This window comes from Callithrix jacchus, chromosome 13, assembly GCF_049354715.1.
Source record: "Callithrix jacchus isolate 240 chromosome 13, calJac240_pri, whole genome shotgun sequence".
Taxonomy (NCBI): Eukaryota; Metazoa; Chordata; class Mammalia; order Primates; family Cebidae; genus Callithrix; species Callithrix jacchus.
The window spans coordinates 110,284,638-110,306,228 of NC_133514.1; the positions used below are offsets into that span (position 1 = coordinate 110,284,638).

At 40.1% G+C, this 21,591-nt stretch overlaps 2 protein-coding genes across 6 annotated transcripts in view; one reads left to right on the forward strand and one right to left on the reverse strand.

Annotated features, from left to right (window-relative positions):
• The window catches only part of DSEL (dermatan sulfate epimerase like), a 35,744-nt gene extending 19,801 nt beyond the window's left edge, over window positions 1-15,943 (reverse strand). Inside the window, exons 1-3 of one of the 5 annotated variants that reach the window (XM_035271309.3) lie at window positions 15,603-15,943; window positions 15,317-15,403; window positions 6,479-14,763 (exon numbers count right to left, since the gene is read on the reverse strand). In XM_035271309.3, coding sequence (XP_035127200.2) covers window positions 10,241-13,909 — 3,669 coding nt within the window. In that variant the 5' untranslated portion in view covers window positions 13,910-14,763; window positions 15,317-15,403; window positions 15,603-15,943 and the 3' untranslated portion in view covers window positions 6,479-10,240. Of the gene's footprint in view, window positions 1-6,478; window positions 14,764-15,316; window positions 15,414-15,602 lie in introns of those variants that run through there. The other 4 variants (XM_035271308.3, XM_035271307.3, XM_035271310.3 and 1 more) reach the window with 4 other exon arrangements.
• The window catches only part of LOC128929388 (uncharacterized), a 200,703-nt gene continuing 194,809 nt past the window's right edge, over window positions 15,698-21,591 (forward strand). The window contains exon 1 of the mRNA XM_078346977.1: window positions 15,698-15,967. The gene's annotated coding sequence lies outside the window, so the exon portion shown is untranslated. The remainder of the gene's footprint in view (window positions 15,968-21,591) is intronic.

Below are 21,591 nucleotides of genomic sequence, written 5' to 3' on the forward strand. Positions count from 1 at the left end.
TCCTAGATGGCTGATGAAGCATTGTTCCTGGGTGTGTCTGTGAGGGTGCTGCCAGAGGAGATTGGTATTTGAGGCAGTGGACTGGGAGGGGAAAACCCACCTTCAATGCGGGGGTGGACACCATCTATTAGGGTGCCAGCAAGGATAGAACAAAGCAGGCAGAAGAACTGGGATAGACAAACTGCTTGCTGAGTTGACTTGTTCTCTTTCTCTCCCTGCCATGCCACATACTTGGCTTCCTCTCCTCTTGACCATGGACATTAGACTCCAGGTTCTTCAGCCTTTGGACTTGAACCAGCAGCCCGTCAGGGGTTCTCCAGCCTTCAGTCTTAGACTGAAAGCTGCACTGTTGGCTTCCCTGGTTTTCAGGGTTTTAAATTTGGACTGAGCAAGGCTACCAGCTTCTCTTTCCACAGCTGGCAGATGGCCTACTGTGGAATGTCCCCTTGTAATCCTGTAAGCCAATTCTCCCTAAGAACCTTATCTTATTGTTTCTGTCCTTCTGGAGAACCCTAATACAGTCAGTATTTAAATACAGTTCACAAACATGCAAAATCATACTGTATGTTGATAATAATAGACTTATATACAGTGGAGCTATAAAGAACAAAAAATGATAAACACAAAATCCAGGACAGAAGTAACCTCTGGGATGGTTCATGGGAGCAGAGGATGTGAAAATGGAAGGTCAGATGGAGGGCTTAGCTACTAATATTAACTGCGTATTTCTTAGCGAGGTTAGTGTGTACACTCATGCTCATTTTATTACTATCTTTCATATTAAATATGCTTCATAACATTTCGTAGAATGTGTGACTATATGAATTCTAAATCTAAATCCCAGCAGCTTCGGCCAAAAGAACTTATGGATATCACGGGGGAGGGCTTCCAACTTCCCAACCAGGGTAAATGCATCTTTTCATTGTCAACATATGAATCTGTTTTGCATATTCAAATACCTAAAATTCAACAAAGAGGGACAATAAAGCTCATATATGCAAGAATCAACACAAGAGTGATTTATAACTGCTTACAGACAACTAATGCAAGGATGTGGCAGCCATATCCAAAATAAACGATCACACACAAGGACTTACTCTCCATTGAGGTTATGTGCCTCACTATCACAGTACTATGACACTCAGTCCTATTTCAGAAGTGCACACTCCCACTTTCCTCACTGAAAGGCTGAGTTTCTGGCTGGAGGCTCCAGAATTTGCTCCTGGGTCCTAATATACAAGCCATGAAAAAGAAAGCATCCAAACTTAAAAAGCACCAACCAAAAGCACAACCCCCAAAATGTGTGAATATCCTGTGAATTAACAGAAAAGATCACTCTACATAGATTTAATTTTATATTGATATACTCCTCTGTTATGTATGGTGTTAAGGTAATAATATATAGATACACATTTATATGTAATTTGAATACACTTCCTCCAACTGGTTTCTTTCTTCCATCATAGCCAATGGAGTAAATGTAATGTTCTAAAATATGCTGAGCTTTATTTATACATAAGTGGAAAAAATTGAAATGGAAAAAATACAATTAAAATGTAGACAATCACAAATATATATCTATCAAATGAAGGTATGAACAGTTATACTTAATGTTATGCAAATGGCACTTGTGGCCAGGCAGGGTGGCTCAGGCATGCAATCCAAGCACTTTGGGAGTATGAGGAGGTGGATTTCCTGAGGTCAGGAGTTCAAGACCAGCCTGACCAACATGGCAAAACCCCATCTCTCCTAAAAATACAAAAATGTTAGTTGGGCATGATGGCAGGCTCCTGTAATCCTAGCTACTCAGAAGGCTGGGGCATGAGAATTGCCTGAACCCAGGAGGCAGAGGTTGCAGTCAGCTGATAATATGCCACTGCACTCCAGTCTGGGTGACAAACTGGGATGACTCTGTCTCAAAAAATAAATAAATAAAAGCATTTGTGACATGGGATAAAACTGAGTAACAGCAGCAAACATGAATTCAGAAATGTTTATATCTCAGTAAATCTCAGAAGTAAATATGCTTTGAGAAAAGTCAAAATATAGCTCTGTAAATGAAGATACTGAAAATGGAAGGTTGAATAAAATTGTTGAAATATGAACATTAAAAAAGCAGGATTTCTAAATCAACATATTGGGAAATTTTTATCTTCCGTTTGCGCAACTCAATTAATAAACTAAATACTAAAATAGGTACCTGATTAGTATAGCTATCTACTATATATGCCCAAATTACCTGAAAATATTTTAAATATTTTCTCACTTTAAAACAGATGCATCACATTTTATATTGGTTTTACTATTTGGGCATATACTGTAGGAGAATGAAAGATACTCTGCTGCCTCTCTCTCATCAGTAACACAATATTGGAGATGGTCACAAAGAGGAAATAATTACTCTTCCATTAACTTATATACTTTTGGAAAATCCTTGTGTCAACTTTGCAGGAATTTACTGATAGAAAAATAAAGATTTAAAATTAAGAATCTTGCATAAGACCTCAGAGCTAGTAGATACTAACTGGGGGATTTACACTTATTTGTAATTCCAAAGATCAGATAAAATATAATAAACTTCTTGTGTATATAACATTTTCAATGGTAATGTCCCCCTTCAAATTAAGGAAGGAAATAGAGGAAAGGTAAAAACAAGGCTTGTGAAAAACCCACCAGTACAACCTGATGGTTGTACAGAGAAAACCTTGTCCCTTAAGGTAATGAAATTTTGTGTGTGTGCATACAAGCATGTATCTTTTTATTCATGTGTTCCACAATATCCACAATAGGGTATTTTAGATAGTTTTATAGTTATTGTTGGGAAAAAGTCAAAATAGCAATGGCACGTGTGTACATTTCAGTTTATTTCAATAAATCTAGAGAGATAATCAGAAGTTAGTTGGTGTACATAAGCCAACTGAAAGTGTTTTGTCCTCCAGTTAGCACTGAACTAGCCACGGTGCTCAGGTTAGTTTAAAAATAAGAGTAAAAACCTTGTGTTGTTTATGTGTGGTTAACTTTTATTAGCCGTATCCTATATAGGAACTTATATTTTAATGAGTATCTCATCAAAACAATTTCATCATTTCTTGGTTGTACTGTGTTTTTATATGTATAAATCTCCCTTCAACTTTAAGTGAAATATTGCATTGAAGCATCGAATTAAATTGCTTCAATTAAAGTTAAAATAGCCATATTTAAAGTTGAAAGCAATGTAAACAAACATACAGAAAAAGTAATCTTTTGGAACAAAGTGAAGGAATAAATGAATATACCTTTAAAACAACGAAAAAAAATTAATAAAACTTGGCAGTAATTTTTCAGTATAGTACAAGGGTTTGGAAGCATTATTTGCATCATGCAATGGATAAAGTAAAAATAGATTATTGAAGGGTGTCAGACTTTAATGCAAGATTTGAAGAGTTTATAGTTCTCATTTAGCAAATGAGAAAAGTGACAGTAGTAGGAGCCAAATTGACTTCCAAAAAGAGAAACAAGGAGCATTAAGGATATTTCATGACCATGAATATTTCCCTCTTCAAACCATAAAGAATAATGTATGTATCTCAGGGTCAGAAATAGAGAAAAACACAACATATGAGACACCACTGCTTACCTAGGACACTAGAAAACCTGAGACATTAGGTGAAATTCAACATCAGTGTTAATGCACTTGATAATAAGACCTCAGAGCTAATAGATACTGCCTGGGGGATTTGCACTTATTTCTAATTCCAAAGATCACATAAAATATAAACTTGTGGCTGGGCGCGGTGGCTCAAGCCTGTAATCCCAGCACTTTGGGAGGTCAAGGTGGGTGGATCATGAGGTCAAGAGATCGAGACCATCCTGGTCAACATGGTGAAACCCCGTCTCTACTAAAAATACAAAAAATTAGCTGGGCACGGTGGTGCATGCCTGTAATCCCAGCTACTCAGGAGGCTGAGGCAGGAGAATTGCCTGAACCCAGGAAGTGGAGGTTGCGGTGAGCCGAGATTGCGCCATTGCACTCCAGCCTGGGTAATAAGAGCGAAACTCTGTCTCAAAAAAAAAAAAAAAATATATATATATATATATATACATCAACAAGTTTATATATATATAAACTTGTTGATGTATATATCATTATTAATGGTAATCTAGGACACTTGAAAGCCTGAGACATAGAAAGAAAAATTACATTCATCTCAAGAGTCAGCAATACAGAAATCATTTAAATAGTATAATATAGAAAGAGCAATTATCATGTACTGTGAAACAGTATCGACTTAGATGATTATAATTTACCTTTCTGTTCTTTCAAGTTTCATCTACCCTAATATTTCAGTCTTTTAAACAGTTTATACAATGATTAACACCACTGTTATGGTAATGATTCTCCTTGAGTACTTTATTTTCTGTGTTCAGGTTTAGGGTCTTTCCTTTCTTCCCATTTCACTGCTTCCCTCCCTCCTTCGATTCCTTTCTTCTGTCATTATTTACAAGACAGGGAAAAGAACAACAGATTGCTGCTTTTCCCTAAAACAAACTCTATTTGAATATATTTGATCAACTGTTAGTCACAGAATTTACAAGATTCTTGCTTCTACTTGGTGTAGGCTCTTTTTTGCTGGGAAATGTGTGAAAAGTGGAAAAAGAATGTTTAAACTGTCAGCTCCATGGAGGTAGGGCCCATGTGTGCTTTGTTCATGACTGCATTCCCAGGATTGAGAGCTGTGCCTGGCACTGTGGATCTGAAGGTACTTATGGGGAGAGTAGGAAGAGTAGGAAAAGAAAAGCCTGATGGAGCCTGAATCAAATACATTGAGTTGTTCTTCATACCACCATTACTAGAGTGGTCCACACTCAGGGCAAGTCAGACCACATTCAGGCATTCTTTTTCTCTCTTCAGGTCATTCCTTGATATTCGAATACAGACCAAACTTGGGATGGTTGAGTGAGTGGAAACTCCAAGAGTGAGTTACAGTAGTTGTATTCTGTTTGCACTTATGGATAACCCAGAATCTCTTTTAGAAGAGCTATTCATTGATAAGACATGCTGTGAGAAATACAGACTCAAAACCCAGTGATCTCTACTCAAATTTACCTATCATAATCCCCCTAACTCAATAAATTATTCTTTTTCCTCTAACATTGCTGTTTCAGAAATAAATAGCCATGTCTACTATAGAACAGGTACCACTTCTTGGTGCTTTTCCTTGGATGGTAATCACTACCTTGCATGCCCCTCCTCTTACTCCTCCTCTTCCTGAGGAACTCCTAATAGTTTCAAAGTCTCTAGAGAGACTGCCAATTCTTCACAGAGCAGATTCATAGTCAACTGACTTTTATGTTCTTCCTTTATGCTAATCAGTACCTGGACAGTAGACCCACCAAAAATATGGTAAATAGGCAAATTAACAATGAATTATAAATTCATTTAAAATTCCTTTAAAAAACTATAGAATTAAAACAAAATGTGCCCAAATCTTGACCATACCATTTATCAGCTGATTTACTTTGGACAAATCACTTGAAATGATTTTCAAACATGTATGTAAAACACTAGATAGAGCTGTTGTATTGTAATATACATAAAAACCTTATGATTCAATGTGCAGCACATATTAAGTGATTAATTCATGACAGATCCTTACCCAGTGCAAACCAATTATTGACAATTCAGTCAACATTTAAGCAGGCAGTAAACAGACCACATATTAACTGTCTCAATATCTTAGAATGTTAGGGAGCCTTACCTCTGGAAGTAGTGTTATACTGCTTTCTATTTAAAAAAAAAAAAAAAAAAAGCATCTGGCCGGGCGCGGTGGCTCAAGCCTGTAATCCCAGCATTTTGGCAGGCTGAGGCAGGTGGATCACGAGGTCAAGAGATCAAGACCATCCTGGTCAACATGGTGAAACCCCGTCTCTACTAAAAATACAAAAAACTAGCTGGGCATGGTGGCGCATGCCTGTAGTTCCAGCTACACAGGAGGCTGAGGCAGGAGAATTGCCTGAACCCAGGAGGTGGAGGTTGCGGTAAGCCGAGAGATTCCGCCATTGCACTTCCAGCCTGGGTAACGAGCGAAACTCCGTCTCAAAAAAAACAAAAAACAAAAAAGCTCTTCAATATGCTAACCTTACATCACTTTAGTGCAGTTTCTTCTTTTAGTGATACCATGCCTGAATGAAGATCTTACCAGTGGCAGCAGGGACAGACGTAGAATACAGATGCTTGATACAGGTACATCCCCGCCATTTAGAAAGTTGCAGTCAGGACCTGGAATTAAGTTAGGGGAACAGAGGCACGAGAATCGGAGGTTGGGGGAGGTGGAGAAGGACCAAGCTCAGTTGCTAAAATTGTGGCTTTCGGTAACAGTATTCAACTTGTCCTCCATTTTCCAACTGCTGGTTCCTCGGCTCCATACAAAATCCTAACAGCATTACCCAAAGATCTAAGGAAAAGGGGTATGATAAAATTATCCCAATAATAGACAAGTTGTTTTTAGCTTTTTATTTTTGTATTAACAGGAGTCTTATTATACATAGGTCTGATAAACTTATGATTTTCAGTCACAAACTTTATGATCCTCAGTCTGTTTCCAGTGCTGCATTAACTGGATGGAGTGTGGAGCAAAAACGACAACAAACAAAAATTACTAATTGCTTGGAAGACCTAGCTGAATCTGTCTTTGAAAACAGAATCAATTAAACATGTATGTGTTACTTCGACTAAATACAAGACAAGCCCATATACATTGTAGCTCAAACATCTCAAGTGTTTCAGAGAATGCCAGAATCTATTGTTTAAAAAGTGTCTATTCTCCGCTATGCAAAAATCCAAAGTCATTTGGGTCTTTAAAAATTATATAGATAATTTTTCTTCCAAAATGAAGTGAAATAATGACTAATCAGATATATTAGACAATTTGGTCAACATTTAAATGAGCAGATAATAGCCCAGAAATTATCTGTCTTGTTCTTAGTATGTTAGGTACCCTTATCTTTGGAAGTGGTGTTATACTGCCTTCTACTTACACTTTTTCCTAAATTAATAAATGAAAACTTTTCTACTTCTGATCAGAGTTAATCAAGCCAAATAAAGCAATTCAAAAATTATCATTAACATTTGCTCACTTATAATTGCGATATACTTTGCATATCAAGAATGTCTAGGATATTTGGTGATGTACAGAAATCACTGCTGAACAATGATACCAACCAAACGTAATTGGTGGAGGAGGTTCTTCTTTGAGTACCTTTGCAGAGGGCAATGTACCAAGACCTGGGAACTTTGATATAAGGAAGGATTGTCACATTCTTGTCAGGTGTTTATTAATTATTAAATGTCTAATATTTTGGTGTCTATACCTAACGTGTACCTATTCTCATGTCATCTGCTTATTAAAATTTGAACTTTAAATTAAATTCTACAAATTAAATTTATGTAGATTTAGCTTCTTTCTCCTGAGCAGATTTTCCTATTTCCTATTCTCTCTGAATTTTCATTACAGTAAATAAACTTTGAATATGGCCTTTTTATTTCATCCTGAATAAATCTATGTTGTATGAAACTTTAAAAAGCCAATTATCATTACATTAGTTACTTTACTTTTGTCAGCAAAATTAATGTCTTCTCAAAATTTTAAAATTTCAATCCTATTATTTTAATAAAAAGCATTTATCTCAATTAGGCCTATCTTTGGGGAAGTTAATGTAGAAAAATATGGATTTTACATTAAAGAAATTTTGTTTCTTTCAGAAGTGCCAGATAGTGATAATCCCTCTTTTAATTATTTTAAAGGTAAGAACAAAAATAAGAGTAGAAGCTATTTAAAATTCTCCTAGATCACCTTAAGTGCAGGACCTGGGAATGTGCTGGGACAGTCAGTACCCTTAGGAATTCAGTTTCTAAGGCAGGGGTCTCAGGCAGGATAACATGCATGCATATCCAATGGATGTGTCACCCCCTAACCCACACATAACATTTCTTACAGGAGAATCTGTGAGTAGATGCTTTCTCCAGAAAACTTCCTATTTTAGAATTAACTAAATAGTAAGATGCATGTCTAAAATTTTCCCTTGGGATGGGAGTAGGTAATATAGAAACAGGCAAATACAACTCTGCGTTGCCATATGGGGGTGAAACCTGGAATACATTGTAAAGATCATCTGGGTAAGCCTGTACCTTTCTTTTGCTATCAAAAACATGTCCCCATATTCATTCTCAGTGTAACTCACTTTCTTTTTCATTTTCTGTAATTCTTCTTCCCCTATTACTCCACACACTCCATCTGGCCTTCTCCTGCCCATAAGTACATTTCTGTGCTGTCTGTACAATGTTAAAATAAAGGCAGTAATAGTTTCTGCTTTCCTGTTTGCTACCTGCACATAGTTGTAATTCCTACCTTGATCAGACCTAATACTACTGACAGTCCAGACGTTTTATATGTGATCTGATTCAAGGTCACATATCCTGGAAATTGAAAGAAAACACTGAGACTCTGACTAATAATGGAAATCATGTTATCATCCATGTACCATGCAATATTCATGTACATATCACCCAAATAGCATTTTATATGCTTGCCAGTAACTTTGAGATAGATAGAATAATCGTTCTTGCGAATAATAGTGTAGATTCAGGTCTTCAGTGCCCTCTCAACCTACATTCACATGATTTTCATTCATTTTGACATTATAGAAAGAAGATCATGAGAGATATGGGAAGAAAGATGTGGGGGAGGGAGAGCAGTCTCCATTCACACTATAATGGAAGAAAAAAGACAGCCAAGTTAGGTTTAGCTGGAAATGTAACATATCCACAGCTTTATCACTCTGGAGGCACATTTTGACATGATAACAAACCGCTGAAAAGAACCACTTTTATCTAGGTCAGAATGACAGACTCTCAAGTGTTAGAGAGCTTGGGGGAACTACGGTTTGAAACATCAGGAAGAAGACTGAAATCTGTACAGAGATTTTCATCAAGTCTCGACACTGCCTAATGTTTTCATCCAATACATTGTAATTACTCCACTGGCTTATAATGGCATAGCGTTTTGATTTCAGAGCCTACCAAAATAAAATAAACCACATTTTGTGACGACTACATTTATAATAAGATGCAGATGGTAAAGGAAACAGATGCCTCTGACATCATCTCCCATTTGCTTTCAACTTTTGCAGACACTGGCAGTCTGTAAACTCATTCAAAGGGATGCAAGATAAGTCAGGCAGCTTTCCAATTCTGTTTCCAGTCTAAAAAGACACTGCAGTGGCATTACTTTGAGTCACAGAGTGTTAATTCCACCAAAACAAGTTTGATTCTAAGTCTGTGTCAGTCTTTAATGCAAAACTAATTATCTGGGGGAAAATGCCCCACAAATATTGGGAGTTTAGGAATTAGTAACTACTGATTGTTTTTCTTGACAATGACAGAAAGGATAGGGTGGGAGTGATGTGATGGCGAAAAGCTATAGCTTCAGGGAGGAAAAAAAGTGAAAGGACAGTTTCACAGGCAACCACTTGTAAAATAATCTACCAGCCCTTGGCACCCAGATTGTTCAAAGACTTATTCCTTATTATTTTTAAGTAAAAAACTTTAAGGAGGCTTTTCAAGTCAGTTTCTGATCTCAAAAAAAACATATTCATTCTGTATTTCCATCTGTATTTCCCAGAAGAAATCCTATAGTTCTGATAGGAGCTTTCACCATTTCCTCAGTGATATCACTGAACCTTATACACAGTAAAAGAAATTCTTCTTTTCTTTTTCTTTGTGCAAGATAAGTGTGTCAGATGATCTTTTCAAAAGGATAAGGAACTTTTGTAGTCCATCTTGAAAGCAAGAAATGCGTGGGGAAAGCAGCAATTGCAAGGCCTTTAGCAGTGTTTGAGGTCCCTAGATAGATTAGCACAGTTACAGATGAAGGAGAGTTAGACAAAAACCTTTAAAATTTTCCCATCTCCCCTGACCTCCATGATATAACTTCATCTACCACTCTATCGCAGAAACATTTTAGTAGATGAAATTTTCAGAAACAAAGGCAAGGGAGGTGATAACATAAAAATAAATTCTGCTAGGCCAAATATGGTGCCAATTTTTAAAAGAATCTCTCTGTGCAAATAACACTGAACACACAAACACACACACACACATACACACACACACAAGCATTGCAAGAATAAGCAAACTCTTCTAATTCATATCCACAAAGTGGGTTGAGAAGTATTAGTGCAAATTTCTGCTGACCTGCAGCATTTAGTCCATAAACTTTGGATATCCTAGGCGATCCATCAGTGTCCAGCAGATGTTTTCAATTACTTTAATTTCCTCTCTAGGCAAGTTCTGTTTCCAAACATGAGTATTAGTTGGTGATATTTCCCCTTCATAGGGAAGGTAAAAAAGGTTTGTGGAGGTGGCGAACAATATTTGGTTTAAACTAGCAGGAGACAAAGGAATTCCAAGAAAGGCAAAAATCCTTTCAGTTGTTTTCTGAGGAAAATGCACAATATCTTCAAACTTGACCAGCTGGTAGCTAGTAGGCAGCAAATCTGTATTTATTCTCAAGGCTGCTGCTGTATTTGCTAGCCACAAGTGAGACAACAGGGACACTGCATTTGATTTGGATTTTGATAATTCTTTCCTCAATGGTTCGTACTCAAAAGCATAGGCTGAATTTAAGTTACATTTGCCTTTACCTCCCTCTATTTTAAACAATTTTGCTAAATGCTCTGGTACATTCTTCAAAGAATAAAGACTTGGTTTACTATTGTACAGCATTGAATAAATCCATGCCCGAGGGTCTCTTACTATGTATAATGCCCTCATCGAAGCTCCTAAAACTTCCTGAAAAAAATGAAGCTTTAAGGTCCAGCTCCCACTGCTTAAACTGAGCACAGGACGTGCACTTGGGTAGTAAAACAGGTGTCTCCTCAAAGCCCTAATATATTCAGCATCTCTATCAAAGGCGCCTTTCATTTGACTTCTTTGTTCCGGCAAAGACTCTCTCCTTTTTAATTTTCTTTTTTTGTCCTTATTCATTGTAAAATATTGGGCCAGTTTACCCCTACTAGGTTCATGCAAATGGATGTTTTGCAAATGTAATTTTGTATCCTGGACTAAAGACTGTAACCAACCTCGGAGTAAACGAAAATGCCCACTACGGATATCTGACACCTTCCATTCACAGGCGTCTACAAATGAGTCGATTTCAAACTCAGTTTCAGGAATATCAATGTAGGCCGTAGGAACCCTGATGTAGAGAAAATCACTACTGTTGAAAAAAAGTTGTTTGAGAATTTCAGCTCCTGAACCAGGTAGGGAGGTAATGACAATATCAGGAAGATCGATGTGGTGCCCTTCAGAAGACAAAGACTTCTTGCTTTCCTCGTCCTCTGTCCTTGTCCATTTTGCACAAATGGGCTGAGTGCAAGTGCTCCACACATCCAGAAGCTCAATAAACCATAAGGCAATAACAAGTATCAGTATCCATCGCATTAATTTTCTAAAAGAAAGGTAAAAACGCCATTGGAAAGTTAAAATCACCAAGCTAATGCACAAAATTAATCCAACTGCTATATTAAATTTAAATCCAAAGGGTAAAATAACCCTATCATGTCTTACGGGCTTTACTATTGCTTGAGTGCCCAAACCAAATCGGGTTATTTGGCCTTGATCAGCAACACTGGCAAAGCCACCAAATCCCAGATAACTGAATCTTGTCTTCAGGTTATGGTAATCAGTTACGATAGAAACAACATGTTCAGTATTATTGACATTGAGAGAAATCTGAAGTCCAGAATTGGAATTATCAATAAATCTGCAGCTGGAAACATTGATATAGGGCCCATAGAAGACATATGCAATTCTTGTGATTGTAGATTCCATCTGAAAAGTAACATTAACAAATTGAGTCCACCGTTTCTTAAATTCAGCAGCTTGCTCTGCTTCCTGTATACTAGCCATAGGACTATTGCCATGATGATCAAACCAAAACATTTTGTAGTGTGCATCCCACACATCCATCATGGCACCATTGTACCTATTCATAAACCTATATGGGATATATTTAAAATCAATATCCAAATTATGAAAGAAGGCACTGACAGAATTTATTGGGGAATCTTCTTGCCTCTCAATATGATCAACAACTAGCAGAGTTTGAGAATTTAAGAGAAGCAAAGCACGATACACACTTTTCAGTCTCATTGCTGAAGAATAAGCAGACACTGCTTCCCCACTCACAAATATCATTTCCCCATGTTGAGAGGCAGTGATGATTTCCCCAGCTGCATCACCAACCTCCTCACCAGTCCACTTAAGCCACTGTGCACATTCTCCCAGTTGACCTTCCCAGGGCTTATTACACTGGCTTGAGGGTGATGGAGCGAACACCAATACATTGTTAAGGTGGCTCAACTTGGGTCCATAGAGAGCTTCAGAAACAAATACTTGTCCATTGGGGGCAAAAGTAAATGAGTTCTGATCTGGATGCTCATGTCCTGGGTTAAAGCTTCTCCACCCATCAATCCATGAATATGGCTGAAAATGAACTATGTCATACACAGCCCGTCCCCCCAGCTTCCCAGATTTAAAAGACACAAAGGTATTAGTTTGTGTGTTTGGCAACCCAGCCCCATAAGTAACCACACCCCAATTAGGGAATGTGTGTATTTTTGCAGTACCATATTCAGCAGGTGGCTGTGGTATGAGCTGGGGATCATACCAGATGTATTCAGTGTGAAGAGTACTCCACCTCTGGGCAGTTGAAGGAACCATCGGTCCATCTTTAGGTCGGTGCTTTCTAATTTGCTGAGCTAACCAATTTCCGGCTCCATTCTTTAAGATGAACTTATCCAAGAAAACTAGCTGGCTCTCTGGCCCATAAAACCAATTATAATTGGAATCTGCTATACCCACAGTTCTTTGGAAGCCAGGTAAAAGGGTGGCATAATAGAACCAAAAGTGCATCTTTAACCAGTTATTATCCAAGTTATTGATATTAAAATGGCGCTGGGCCAGAAAAACATACTGTGTGATGGATTTAGCTGTGTAGCTTCCATAGGCCACACCTTCATCCAAAGAACCATCAACAATATGATTCAGTAGAAACATCGTCTTTTCCATTACATCCACTACAACCTGTTTCCATATATTTGCTTTAGATCCTTTATCTACTCCAGTCACCAAGGCCCCTGTGAGTAACGCTATCATATTAGTGGCTTGGTGGTTATGGAGAAGCTGTTTGCCCCATGAGCGGACCTTGGAATACTCATACATTTCCTCAGTAATAACCCATATTTTTTCCAGGTATTTTTGTCTTCGATGATTATCTAGTAAGTTATATAAAAAGTCAAAGGCAGTGGCAAAACCTGTTAAGGAATGGCCAATTGGAACCTCATCTCCTGGTGCATTCTCTACTAGCCAGTCTTTGTAGCCAACCATCCTGTCCATATATTCCAAGACAAACTCAAAGGCAACTTTGTCTTCTGGGCATAACAAACAGTACAATGCTAAAGGAGGCAGATTGTTACCATAAATTTCGTTCCACTTGGCAGCAAAATCAGCATGCTTTGGTGGAGGTAGGTAGTATGTTGGGTTGGACAGCATAACTGTCACTGCACTTCTGATAGCTCTAAAAAGATGCAAATGGCTTGTGCGAGACTTTTGTCTCATTGCTTGGATTTCTCCACCATCAAAATATAAACTTGGATGAAGCATACTTTTCTTCAGCTTTTGCTTGGGTCTGAAATCTTGCACTCTCTGTGTTTTAAACTGATCTATATCATCTGTGAAAACTGCCCATTCAGAGTAATTGCTCACAGATTCCTCAAAAGTAGAGAAAGCAAACATCAATAACGCTAAGAATAGTAAATGTCCTGTAAACATTACCGCCATGATCCATGGGGGTGCTCCTTCCTTAGGCATACATGTCAGATACGATGCTCAATGTGTCTCCCATCTGGTTAGTATAAAATATACAGTAAAGGCCTTGAAGAAAACAAAGACTGTAAATCTGATATGCTGTGAAATTCAGCTGACATTCAGTTCATTCTAAGCAAGGGCAGTTGCCAAAAAGAGAAAATTTACATTGTGTATCTCTGTCCCTGGCAGTTTTGCTTCCAGTAAAACTTCAAAGAATGTTAAAATCTCAAAATTTTCCATAATACACAGGGAAGTGGTACCGTTAAAAAAAACACTATGATTTAAGCACTTACTTCCTTTACTTAAATCTATTTAACACAAAGAGTTGGGACACACATTGCAAAAAAAGAGAAAACGCACTCCAAAATTCAAATTAAGAGTCATTTCTAGCACAGAAACCCATCACTGGTGATAAAATCACCACGCATGTATGGTCCATTTGTGTATATCTGCCCAAAGATGATGATGAATTACTGACATTCCTGGAGTGAGTGGACTCGGTTGTCATTTCTCTCAACTTTGTATACTTCTTGCCTTGTGAATTTTTTCTTCCATTTATGAGATAAAAACATCCTCAACAAGTGGTCATAGTCTTACTGGGTTTTAAAAAATTCAAAATTCCTGCCTTCATTTCAAATGCTTTTCAGGCTTACTTACTCATCAGCCCATTACGACAAAGAGAAATCATTTTCACGTCTTCTTTTATCAGCGCCATCTGTACAACTGTAAACATGGAATCCCTTCAGCCAGCTAGGTACTTCTCGTCCAATCATGAAGTGAGCGCCAACTGGGAAAGAAAATTCCCCTTTCAGCAACAGGGAGGTCTCTCTTCTGTTCCTTTCTCATGACACTCTTTTCTGGGGGTGGGGGACAAAACAAAAATTCGCTGAGGCTCCAGGTATGCTGACAGCGAACATACACTGATGACTTAAACATTCCGCAATCACTTGATACAAATCTTAGAATCGCAGTAAAATCTCATAATTATCTACAGCCTAAGCAAGTGATTTTTTTCTTACCCCTTTAAATGCACTTGTTTGGAACCGAATGGCAGTCAGCAGACGACAGGCAACTAACAATCCACAGTACACAAGCTCGAACTCTCCTGACAATTTCTAGAGTTTAACGCCACTAAGGCAGCTTTCGTCACTTAAAAATGTTTTTATTCAAATGCAGTTTACACAAAGATGAGCCCTGCTCTCTTTGTTCTATCTTGTTCCCAAGGACCGAGGGACAAAGAAGTAAAAGTTGAAAAGACTGTTTTAAAAATTCCGGGAAGGTTTCGCTCTCATGGGACCAGAATGCATCTTCCTAAAGAGAACGGCTCGGACCGGTCGTTTTTTTCTCTGGGAACCCAAATCGTGACCCCGCGCCAGGCCGAGGGGCGGCCGCTCGGCGCCCGGCGCTCACCTGTAGCCGCGTCCCCGTCCTCAGCGGAGCCGCCAGAGGGAGCTCGTACCCCGGTGTCGGGAGCCGCCTCTCCGTGCCCGTCCGCGGCTGGAAGAACCTAAGCAAGTTTCAGTCTTGGACAAGTCTCTCCTCTGTGGGAAACATTCCGGCGAGGAGTTTCCTGATCCGCCCCGCCTGTTGCATGTTTTCACTGGCGTCCTCCGACCCTGCCGCCCCCAAGCTCCGCTCCCCGCCCTGACGCTGCGGTAGGAGGGTGAGAGACCCCCGAGCCGCCAAGTCCACTTACCTCAGGCAGATCCCCACGGGGGCTCGGCGCCGCACTGGGCCCCGAGGGAGGCGGAGGTGGAGAGTTACAGAAAACTGCTCTGCACCGAGAGTCACGGGGCTCCGGGCGCCCCCAGCGCTCTGGCAGGCGGCGGCCCCAGCTCGGTCTCCTCAGCCGCGCTCGGTCCCCGCGCCCCGCAGCGCCCGGACACGCCCGCCCTCAGGAAACGTCGGGCGCTCGCGGGGGCAACCCCTGACCCCGGGACAGAGACCCGCGGGCGGGGGGCGGTCTCAGTGGCGCCTCGTCCAGCTCAGCGCCCGCGTCCTCAGGAGGTGTTGTCGCCGCGGCAGCCGTTCTACTGTGCCAGCTCCAGCAGCGCGGCCCGGGTAGGGTGAGAGGCGGCTTTCCGGGCCGGCAGGCGGGGGCGGGGCGGAGATAGGACGGGGCGGGACTGGAGGCGGGGTCTCAGGGAGGGCGACACTGGCCGGCGGGCAAGGGGCGGGACAGAGACAGCACTGTCTGGGGGTCGGAGGCGGGGCCTCGGGAAGGCCCAGAGGAGGCGTGGGCAGGCCGGCGGCGGGCGGGGCGGGGCCGACAGCAGGTGGGGCGGAGCAGAGGCGGGGCAAGCGCCCTGGGTTTCTAAGCAGAGGAAGCTCGGGGTTTTCGCGTTCTGGGCTGTAGCGAAGGCCGCGCACTCCCGGAGGAGTTGAGCTGGAGGAGGGGACAGTTTGGGAATGCGAGTGTCTAAAGACACTGCCGTGCTGGCGTTAAAAGCTTTTGGTTATGGAAAGAGGACAACTGTATAATAGAGCCTTACTGGGGGCTGATGGGAGGAGCTGGAGTGGGAAGGGATAAGCACTGGGATGAGAGAAATCATCCTTTTGGAAAGAGCAAGGTCTGGGAGGGAGGGAATGAGCATTCCCTTGGAACTGAGAGGCAGCCTGGCTGAGCTTGCTGTCCTTTGGAAGAGTAAAACCAAAATATCCAGATTAATACAGAAGAATAACTTCTGTAGCCCAGATGCTAGCAAAGATCAGGGGAAAACAGAAAAGACTAATCAACTTTACTGATGGAAAACAATTTCTCAGGCAGTATAAATAGGGAAAGCATGGGACAAACAAGTAGAAGGAGCCTCTTATTTAAAAATGGGACCTGGTATTCGGTAAAGACCTACATGCAGACAGGAGAAGGCAGTGTTCCCGATTACTATGACATGTGAGTCAGTGCCTGGACGTGGAAATCCTAGAGCAGGCTGGGAATACTGTTGAACTTCACATATGGAACTTCTCACAGATAGGTGAGATGACACTTTGGCATAAACTAACCCAAGGTCTGACCTCGGATGTCACAAATAATAACTTAGTAGCAATAGGACTACAGGGAAATATAAACTTCACAAATAAATAATTCCATTCCCAGTGGAGATTAGTAACACATTCAGTCTCTTCCCATACTATTTTGATACATTTTTTATTTATTTTTATTTATTATTATTATTTGAAATGGAGTGTGGCTGTGTCTCCCAGGATGGAGTGCAGTGGGCAATCTCAGCTCACTGCAACCTCCGCCTCCCAGATTCAAGCAATTCTCCTGCCACAGCCTCCTGAGTAGCTGGGATTACAGGTGTGCACCACCACACCCAGCTAATTTTTGTATGTTTAGTAGAGATGGGTTTCCACCATGTTGGCCAGGCTGGTCTCGAACTCCTAACCGCGTGATCCTCCTGCCTCTTCGGCCCAATGTGCTGGGATTACACGTATGAGCCACTGCACCCAGCTAAGCCACCTCTCCTGGCCGGTAATATTTAATAAGATATATTTTAACGTCTTAAAAATAAATGTCTTGCTTCGATCATTTACTGGTGAAAATCAAACATTAGACTACTGCTAGCAGAATAATTTCAAATCATTTAACGTTGAGGGAAAATGCGGCCTCCAACTCTTCATCACTCTTTCATTTCGTCGCTGTGGTAACTCTAGCCCAGTCCAAATGGCCACACTTGCTTTTGCTTCGGAGCTTCTGTAACTATGCTTATTCAACTTCTTCCCTTACAGTGTCCTTTACCCAACCACCCCATTTACTAGTTAAAATTTTTCTGACTGTTGAATTCATCTGGTCATCCTAGTCTCAACTCAGATACTTAAATCCTTCTGTAAATAACTCTTGCTTTTCTCTAGCCAGAATCTATCACTCCAGAACTGTATCATTTGTACCAATATTCAGCCCTTTAGTTTGTTTATTTTCTGCTTTCTATTTCAAATGGTTTACTCCTATACCCTGTTCAAAATTCCTTCAAGTCATGAGTAAGCACTCAAGTCCCCTTTGTAAGTACTACACCTGCTTTTGAAATGAGTTGAACCTTTAATAATTGGGCTGATAGAGCACCTGGTCTCCTCCACTGAGGTTCATTCCAAAACAAGGATTCTCTTCTAACACAACTTCCTGTAAAATCTGGATTGTCCCGCTACATAGCCCCTGATAGAGGAAGATCCATCACCTCCAACCTCATTTTTGACAGAGTGCAGTTGGCGAAAAGTGGGGCCTGACTTCAGAGACTCCTATCTATTTGCAGAGAGAAGCCTAGAATTTAGGGTTAGTAAACACAGCTAGTATATGTACAGAATATTTTTCAGAACAAAGTGTGTGGGTAGAGTTATTTATTTCTATGGATCCAAAGTGTCTCATGATGCGAGGACAAGGTGAGTCAGAATTAACGGACAAACACCTGCCAAGCAAATATCCTTCTAATATTGTTTTCAGATCTTGAAATACCAATATGACCATTTTCACTTTTCAGATGAATGAATTCAGGTACAGACATTGCGGCTTTTGAGCTCTGCCCCATGCATCTGTGCTGAAGCAGTGGGGATGCAGCTAGCCTCCCAGCATTCTCAGATGAGCTCTCAGGCTAATTTATTTCGAACAGACATCTTTTCATAGTGGCAAAATGTGAATGAATTAAAATAAAACAAGAGCCACAACTGAACAATTGAAATCATTGGCAGAAAGGGTGGTAGGTAAATGGCACTATTAAAAATGAAGAGAGTCTTGTTTCCTGTGAACTAAAAATGGATAGCTCCAATTATTGCTCCTTCCACATGTGAAGATGGTACAAAGTTAGTTAATTATAAATAATGCATCCAACCATAGAAGGGATGAGCTATATGCTATGTTATTGTACATTAAAAACCTTTATGAGTGTGGCAAGAGACACGTGTACCAACAGCTGCTAAATTCAGAATCCTGGAGCACTATCTTATTTTAATGTAAGTGAAGAACGGTACAGTCTATTGCTCTGGGGATTTCTCTATATATAAAAGGATCTTAAATCTACATGAGATTTTAACTTTGTGATTTCAAAGTACTGTGAAAATCTGTTTTCTTTATTTGCATATCTATCAATCTACCCACAGCCACCTATCTTACAACAGAAAAAATGCTATGTACAATAGATCTTCAAAGCAGAAGCCTTTCTCACGCTTCTTCCCTTCCTTTCTTCCTTTCTCTTCTCTCTTTTTTTAAAATTTTATTTCTCAACATCTATCCCAGAGGCTGGCACTTTTTATTGAATGTGTGTGGTGAATGTTAAACATGAATTATCACCCCTATTTTATAACAGAAGAGAAAAAGGCATAAAGGTCTAAAGTGGGACTACCTTCTAAGCAGAGTCACACACTCTTTCTCTTGACTGTGCTGAGAAGCTTTTTACCACACAACCCATAATTGGAGCTATGCCTTGAGGTGACTTAATTCAAGTGAAACATGAAACTGGAAAGTCATACAACATTTTTAAGAGAATTTCTGCATGAAATGTATATGTTACGATAGCCCAATTCAAGCTCTGAGCCTTAGAACGATAAAGTACCAGCGTTAATACAAGGTTAGACACTACACAAAGTCCCTGATCTAAAATCGCATTTGTCCATGATATATTACTCTGGTGGTTTTTAAATAAACGGGACCAACACATTCAAGAACCAATTTTTGTGCTTTTAGCAACTCATATGTACGGGTCTCCAATACCTGGGCTTTGATGCAGCATAGGCATTTGAATATGGAGACAGCTTTGTTATTCTGACAGCATAACTCTTCTTTCCTATGGCTTTGGCCCTGAAAGCTCAGATGCAGGTTTCTTGAACCCACTTACTAGGGCCAGATGTATATTATATTGATCCACTAGCAATATTTGAACTAGGGTCTGCCCCAGAGGTTAGAGATATTACAGCTGTGACTGTTTAGAAACAGACACCGAACTTAAGCTGCAAATTTAATTGCTCATCTGGCCAGCAGCGGTACGCCACACCAGTAATAAAGATGAAACCACAGATTTAAAGCAGGCAATGGAATCTGGAAATACTCCTTTTTTCCCCACAATTGCTTTGAATATAAAACATCTCAAAATGACAGGGATTTTGCCTGTAGAGTTGCTCATGAAGATGTGGCTGAGAGTGTTTCTTGAGTTTGTTTATCCAGCTGTATGTACAAGAGTCAGTATGACAGTAACTAGATTTATTAAAACTTAAAAGTACCAAAGCCAAATTCCAGGGAAAAAAATTTCCCATAAGTTTACTAAAGCCTTGAATTCATAAATGAGAAGCTTTACTGCTACCATATTTGCTTACATACAGTTTGGCTTTTGATAGGAAAGAAAATTTTAAACAAAGTAAAACTTGCAAGGGGATCATAAGACGGTTTCTCCAGGGCTCTTCCTCCTTCCCTTTCCCCTGGCCTGGTCTACTTACACCAGTGTTTCTCAACAGGACCTTTGGCAATGTCTGCAGAAATTTTGATATTGGTCTTGTTTAGTGGGAGGGACTGCCGGAATCTGGTGAATAGAGGTCAGAATGCTGCTAAATACCCTACAACGCACAGGACAGCTTCTTCTCCCCTCTTGCCCTGCAAAACAAAGAATTATTCAGCTCGGAAAGTCAGTACTGCTGAGAATGAGAAACTGTGACCCATCCCACTGACTCTAAAAATGGATTATGAGCAAATTGTTGGTAGTTCAAATCAAGTCCTGAACTGTCCTCTTAGCTTGCCAATTACCTACTTGCAGTTTGTTTTAGAGCCAACTGTTATGGCTAGAATGTACGTGTTCCTCCAATGTGTATGTTGGAACCAATGTGATAATATTAAGAGATGGAGCCTTTGGGAAAGTCCTTTTCTCGTGAGTGACTTTGTGCCTTTTAAAAGAGGTTGAAGGGAGTACCCTAGTCTCTTTTGGCCCTTTGGTCTCAGTCCATTTTGTGTTGCTGTAACAGAGTAGCTGACCCTGGATAATTTATAATGAACAGAAATTTATTTCCTCACAGTTCTGGAGGCTGGTAAGTCCAAGATCAAGGTGCTGGCAGATTAGGGTCCAGACTCTCGTCTTCAAAGATGGCACCTGAATGCTGCAACCTCCAGAGAGGAAGGTCATTATGTCCTCACATGGCAGAAAAGAGGGAGAAAGAGAGAACCTATTATTCCCACAAGCCCTTTTTATAGCATATTAATCCATTCTTCATAAAGAGCTTTCTCATTTGGCCACACCTCCAAACATGATTGCATTGGGGATTACATTTCCAACACATGGATTTTGGGAAACAAGTTGGGACCATAGCATCTTTCATCTCTTCCTCCACATGAGGACGCAGTGTCCATTTCTTTATTGCCCCTTCCACTCTGTGAGGATTCAGCAAGAGATATCATCTTGGAAGCAGAGAATAAGCCCTCTTCAGACTCAGAACCTGCTGGCAACTTGATCTTGAAATTTCTTGCCTTGAGAACTCTAAGAAATAAATTTCTGCTATATAAAAATTACTTTATCTGTGGTATTTTGTTATAGTGGCAAGAACAGACTAAGACACTAGCTCTTCCTAATTTATTCACAGATGACTTTTTGCTGTTTACCAGATATGGTGTTCATTTTTCTTCGTTTGACCTAAGACACTTCTTTTTTTTTTTTTTTGAGACGGAGTTTCGCTCTTGTTACCCAGGCTGGAGTGCAATGGCGCGATCTCGGCTCACC